This window comes from Toxorhynchites rutilus, chromosome 1, assembly GCF_029784135.1.
Source record: "Toxorhynchites rutilus septentrionalis strain SRP chromosome 1, ASM2978413v1, whole genome shotgun sequence".
NCBI classification, from domain to species: domain Eukaryota; kingdom Metazoa; phylum Arthropoda; class Insecta; order Diptera; family Culicidae; genus Toxorhynchites; species Toxorhynchites rutilus.
The window spans coordinates 111,360,588-111,367,048 of NC_073744.1; the positions used below are offsets into that span (position 1 = coordinate 111,360,588).

At 50.3% G+C, this 6,461-nt stretch overlaps 2 protein-coding genes across 2 annotated transcripts; both read left to right on the plus strand.

Annotated features, from left to right (window-relative positions):
* The first annotated feature begins 333 nt into the window (after window positions 1–333).
* On the plus strand, window positions 334–4,584 carry LOC129761326 (uncharacterized protein K02A2.6-like). Its single transcript, XM_055759045.1, has 2 exons — window positions 334–3,198; window positions 3,253–4,584. Exons 1-2 carry the CDS (start codon window positions 334–336, stop codon window positions 4,582–4,584), a joined length of 4,197 nt encoding a protein of 1,398 aa, XP_055615020.1.
* Window positions 4,585–4,844: 260 nt separating this feature from the next.
* On the plus strand, window positions 4,845–5,567 carry LOC129761327 (uncharacterized). The gene has a single exon (XM_055759046.1). It carries the CDS (start codon window positions 4,845–4,847, stop codon window positions 5,565–5,567), a length of 723 nt encoding a protein of 240 aa, XP_055615021.1.
* The last annotated feature ends 894 nt before the right edge of the window (window positions 5,568–6,461 follow it).

Below are 6,461 nucleotides of genomic sequence, written 5' to 3' on the forward strand. Positions count from 1 at the left end.
CAGTTGTTGGGTAGCCCCCCACCGATTATACCACAACGGCTCGTCAACTGACAGTAGTCAGGTTTGACAGATGCTACGACGGATGGGTCGGCGGCAAGAGAACTGTCATCTTCATTGTTAGTCATGAGATTGCAATACCACGAGTTAGACGCTTTTTGTATTGTCATAACGTTTTAATAAAGTTATTTTAATTTGTTGTTTGTGAGTTACGCGTTTCACTCCAACGCCGAAATACAACAGTTGGCGACGAGGAGGTGGAAGTTTTCGCGGAAAAATCGTGCGTGATAGTCCGGAAAAAGTACTCGCGAAAAACGTGGTCAGGAGAAAATCGCGATGGCGGAGAACAATGCCCATCTACAGCAGCAGCAGCCGCAGCAGCAGCAACCACCAAACATCCAGGAACAGGTGCTGCAAATTCTCTCCAACCAACAGCTGCTAATGACGCAAATTCTCCAGCAACAAAGCGCCACGCAGCTTGCCATCCGCAATCTTTCCTACGACGAAAGGGTGCTGGACTCGCTTTCGAGCAACATGGCGGAGTTCGTGTATGACAAAGACAATGGACACACGTTCGACGCATGGTTTTCCAGGTATGTCGACCTTTTTGACAAGGACGCCCGGAAGCTCGATGACGCAGCGAAAGTGCGATTGCTCCTGCGAAAGCTTAGCCCACCCGACCACGAGCGCTACAATAGCTTCATTCTGCCGAGACTCGCTCGTGAATTTACGTTCACAGAGACCGTCGATAGGTTAAAGTCACTATTCGGAGCGACAGTTTCCATCTTCCGCCGACGATTCAACTGTCTCCAGCTCACCAAGGAGGAGAGTGACGATTACCTGGCATACTCGTGCAAGGTGAACAAGGCATGTGTTGATTCCAAACTTTCGGAATTAACTGAAGAGCAGTTCAAATGCCTTATTTACGTCTGTGGTCTGAAGTCAAATCAAGATACCGAGGTTAGAATGCATCTCATCAACAAGCTGAACGAGAACGTCAATCTGACGCTACAGCAAGTCGTGGATAAGTGTAACAGCCTCATCAACCTGAAACAGGACACCGTGTTGGTGGAAAATCCGTCGTCCGTGGTGAATGCCGTTGTTTACGACAAGCGGTCGAAATCGAAGCATCAGTCAGCAGCATCGAGTTCTTCCAATCAACGTGAGCAACCAAAGACGCCCTGCTGGTCATGTGGGGGCATGCACTACAACAAGGACTGCCGGTTTCGAGACCAAAAATGCAACGAGTGCGGCAAGGTTGGGCATCGAGCAGGTTATTGTGCTTGCTTTCAATCAAGGTCTTCATCCAATGCAAATACGGCATCTAGGAAGAAGAAAAAGCAACCGTCGACGAAGACGGTGACAATCCGAAACATCATCCAGGGTCGGAAATTCGTCAAGCTCCAGGTCAACAACGTACTCCTTCGCCTACAATTGGACACAGGGTCCGATATTTCGATAATTTCGCACCGATCGTGGATCAAACTCGGTCGTCCCCACACGAAACCAACGGTTTGCACCGCGCGAACAGCTTCCGGAGAGCCACTCGATCTTGTTGCCGAGATGTGGTGCAACATTTCCCTCAATGGAGTCACAAAAGGGGGTAAGTGTTTCGTCGCCGCTCCTAACGTCAGTCTCGACATTCTAGGAATTGACTGGATGGATTTGTTTGGGTTGTGGAACCAGCCAATCACATCGTTCTGCAACCAGGTCAGCGCTCAACCAAGTCAGACGCTGGCTACCCTCCATACTCAGTTCCCCGAAGTTTTCACTAACGAGATGGGTCTCTGCAAGAAGGCTCCCGTCAAGCTGGTCCTGAAAGGCGATCCGAAACCAGTTTTCAAGCCGAAGCGTCCGGTAGCGTACTGCATGGAAGGTGTGGTAGAGGACGAGATTTGTCGCTTAGAGAATCTGGGCATTCTGAAGAAGGTGGATTTCGCTGAATGGGCAGCACCAATCGTAGTGGTCCGGAAACCCAATGGCACCGTCCGGATTTGTGCTGATTTTTCGACTGGCTTGAACAGCGTACTCGAGCCGAATCAGTACCCTCTACCGCTACCCGAAGATATATTCGTCAAAATGTCCGGATGTCGGGTGTTTAGCCACATCGACCTTTCTGATGCCTACTTACAGGTCGAGGTCGATCCGGAGAGTCAACCGCTGCTCACCATAAACACCCACAAAGGCCTCTTTCAATTCACCCGCTTGTCGCCCGGCATCAAATCTGCCCCAGGCGCATTCCAACAGCTGATGGACACGATGCTCGCTGGTTTACCGTGTACCGTTGGTTATTTGGATGACATCGTAGTGGGAGGTCGAACGGAAGAGGAACATCGGCGCAACCTTTTCCTTGTGTTGCAACGACTGCAAGCATTCGGCTTCACTGTCCGCATAGAGAAATGCAGCTTTCACATGCGGCAGGTGAAATATCTCGGACAGATCCTCGATGGCGATGGAATTCGTCCAGATCCGGACAAGATTGCTCCGGTTGTCAACATGCCAGCTCCGCACGACGTCACCACGTTGCGCGCATACCTTGGCGCAGTAAACTACTATGGCAAGTACGTTCCAGAGATGCGCTCCCTTCGACACCCCATGGATCAGTTGCTGAAGGCAGGAGAAAAGTTCGAATGGTCACCAGCTTGTCAGAAGTCGTTCGACCGTTTTCGAGAAATTCTTCAGTCCCCGCTTCTGTTGACGCACTACAACCCGAAACTTGAATTAGTTGTGTCGGCAGATGCTTCCTCCGTTGGTCTGGGTGCCCGGATCGCAAACAAATTCCCGGATGGCACCGTGAAAGCCATTTGCCACGCTTCGCGCAGTTTGACAGCAGCGGAGAGTAATTACAGCCAGATCGAAAAGGAGGGCTTGGCTTTGATATTCGCCGTGACCAAATTCCACCGGATGATATTCGGACGGCGTTTCGTGCTCGAGACCGACCACAAGCCTTTGCTCGCCATATTCGGGTCGAAAAAGGGCATCCCCACGTACACCGCCAACCGGCTCCAGAGATGGGCGTTGACACTGCTCCTCTACGATTTCGACATACACTACGTGTCGACAGATGCTTTCGGACACGCGGACATCCTGTCCCGCCTTATCAATCGCCATGTTCGTCCGGAAGAGGACTATGTTATAGCCAACATCGAGTTCGAGAGCACCATCCGCAGCATCATGAACCAATCCCTGGAAGCCCTACCAGTTTCGTTCTAGACCGTTCAAGCCAAAACCCGCATAGATGAAACCCTGCAACAGGTGATCAAGCACGTCAACACCACGTGGCCTACCAAGAAAACGAGCATCACAGATCCGCACATTCAAGAGTTCTTTCAGCGTCGCGAGTCCCTCTCCATCACCGCTGGCTGCTTGATGTACGGCGAACGTTTGGTGTTACCATCCGTTCTCCGAAAGAAGGTTCTCGTGGAGCTGCACAAAGGTCATCCCGGTATCGAACGTATGCGGTCCCTTGCTCGACAGTACGTCTACTGGCCCCATATCGATAAGGACATCGAAAGGCTGGTGCAGACGTGCAACGAATGTTCGAGTGTGGCGAAAACGGATCGTAAAACCAACCTCGAGTCGTGGCCAGTCCCGGAGAAACCCTGGCAACGACTTCATCTCGACTACGCCGGTCCTATGGATGGGTGGTACTTTCTGATCCTAGTGGACGCCTACACCAAATGGCCGGAGGTGGTCAGAACAAAAGACATCACTTCTGCAGCGACAATTCGCATTCTCCGTGACATTTCCGCCAGATTCGGGTCCCCGGAGACACTGGTTACCGACAACGGGACGCAGTTTACCAGCGAAATGTTCGAGGCCTACTGCGAGTTTAACGCCATTCTTCACCTGAAGACCGCTCCCTTCCATCCGCAGTCGAATGGCCTCGCGGAAAAATTCGTCGACACTTTCAAGAGGACGTTGAAGAAAATAACCGCCGGAGGGGAAACGCTGCAAGATGCCATCAACACTTTTCTACAATGCTACAGGTCCACACCATGTCGCACCGCTCCGGAAGGAAAGTCTCCGGCCGAACTTCTGCTTGGCAGACGAATTCGCACGTCGTTAGAGCTGCTTCGACCACCGACTCCGGCGCACAAACTCGAAAACTCCAAGCAAGAACAGCAGTTTGACCGGCGGCATGGTGCGAAACCAAGAAACTACATCCGTCAGGACCTCGTCTGGGCCAAAGTGTTCCGTAACAACAAGTGGCACTGGGAAGCAGGAGAAGTGCTCGAACGCATTGTCCAGGTCATGTACAACGTCTGGTTGCCTGGGAAGCAAACCATGATAAGGTCCCACTGCAATCAGCTGCGAACACGTCATTATTCCGAAAATAAACTGCCTGCGACCGAACCAGCAAAAGCTCCGTTGAGTATCCTGTTGGACTCCTGGAACCTACAGAGACCGACACCCGAGCAGGAGGAGCGGCCTTCTCTTGCTCTAGAGATGGATGAATTCCCGCCGCAGGCCAGTGTTCAACGACAACGCAATCCCCCTAGACAACTGCAACAACCAACAGCAGCTCGCAGATCTTCGAGGACTCGAAGACTTCCTGCGAGATATGATCCCTACCACCTTTTCTAAAAGGGGGGAGGTGTTGGGTAGCCCCCCACCGATTATACCACAACGGCTCGTCAACTGACAGTAGTCAGGTTTGACAGATGCTACGACGGATGGGTCGGCGGCAAGAGAACTGTCATCTTCATTGTTAGTCATGAGATTGCAATACCACGAGTTAGACGCTTTTTGTATTGTCATAACGTTTTAATAAAGTTATTTTAATTTGTTGTTTGTGAGTTACGCGTTTCACTCCAACGCCGAAATACAACACCAGTGAAAGTGGAATGTCTGCTGTCGTGTTCTTACGGTTCCTCTGGAATGAGACATTCGGTTGCAAAATCGTTGCTGCGAAGACTAAAGTTGCGCCTTTAAAGTTCGTATCCATTCCTCGCTTGGAACTACAAGCTGCAGTTCTTGGCGCTAGGCTGGCTCAAACCGTAATGAATTCTCTATCCATGAAGATTTCCAAAAAGTATTACTGGACCGACTCTCGTGACGTACTTTGTTGGCTAAACTCCGACCACCGACGATATACACAATATGTTGCCTTCCGTGTCAGTGAAATTATGGAGAATACAGAAGCAAACGAGTGGCGCTGGGTGCCATCCAAGATGAATGTTGCAGACGACGGCACCAAATGGAGCCCTGGACCCGATCTCTCATCTGAAAGCAGATGGTTTATAGGCCCAAATTTCTTGAGGCGATGCCAGGCAGATTGGCCAAAACAGCCTATGATAAACTGTTCCACAGATAAAGAACTACGTCCGAACCTGCTTGCGTACCATTTTCCCTGCGAAAGCACAATAAACCCTTGTGAGTTCTCCAGCTGGAATCGAATGCTTAACGTCACAGCTTTCATCTTCCGATTCCTCGCCAACTGTCATCGAAAAATTCGCAAAGAACCGGCTGTCACCGGGTCACCAACAACGGACGAATTAGGCACAGCTGAAGCTTATCTACTAGTTCAGCTCAACGCGATGGCTATCCAGAAGAGACCGCCTATTTGAAGAAAGCTTTTCAGAACTCCAACAGTTCAAAACCATTTCCAAAACAGAGCACCCTGTATCAGTTATCGCCGTGGTTAGACAGCAAAGGACTTATGCGAATGCGAACCAGAATTGCAGCATGTCACTACGCGACAGAAGATTCAAAGAAGCCGATAATTCTATCGCGTGAACATCCCACCACCAACCTAATAATTACGCACTATCATCGAAAGTTTCACCACCAGAATCACGAAACGGTGATCAATGAACTCCGGCAAAAGTTCAAAATTCCGCATATTGTGCCGCTTATGAAAAGGTGAAAAGGAACTGCCAGCGATGTAAGAACGAACACGCTTATCCAAGCCCACCAATCATGGCCGACCTTCCACCAGCGCGTCTTGCAGCATATTCGCCACCATTCACCCACACAGGAATCGACTTTTTCGGACCTTATGAAGTAGCTATTAGAAGGCGAACGGAAAAGCGATGGGGAATGCTCGCAACCTGTCTAACAATTCGAGCAATCCACATCGAAATTGTCCACTCTATGAGCACGGATTCCTGCATAATGGCGATCCGAAACTTTATTGCACGCCGTGGTACGCCTAGTGTTATTTACAGCGATAGGGGAACCAACTTTATCGGGGCGTCTCGTCAAATGCAAAAGGCTGCTGCAGAGGTAAACGAGAAAGAAGTGATGAAGGAGTTCATTACTGTTGACACAACGTGGTCGTTCAACCCACCACTCGCACCACACATGGGCGGTAGCTGGGAGCGGTTAATAGGTAGCGTAAAGCGGAATCTTCAAACGATCAATGCCCCACGAAATCCGACCGATGAAGTTTTGCGGAACATGCTGATTGAGATTGAAAACATCATTAACTCCAGACCGCTGACGCATGTTCCAGTTGATGA

Coding starts and splice junctions, on each gene's coding strand:
- LOC129761326 (XM_055759045.1), top strand. CDS start 334: ATGGCGGAGAACAATGCCCATCTACAGCAGCAGCAGCCGCAGCAGCAG. Junction 3,199..3,252: donor AATCCCTGGAAGCCCTACCA/GTTTCGTTCTAG, acceptor ACCCTGCAACAG/GTGATCAAGCACGTCAACAC.
- LOC129761327 (XM_055759046.1), top strand. CDS start 4,845: ATGTCTGCTGTCGTGTTCTTACGGTTCCTCTGGAATGAGACATTCGGT.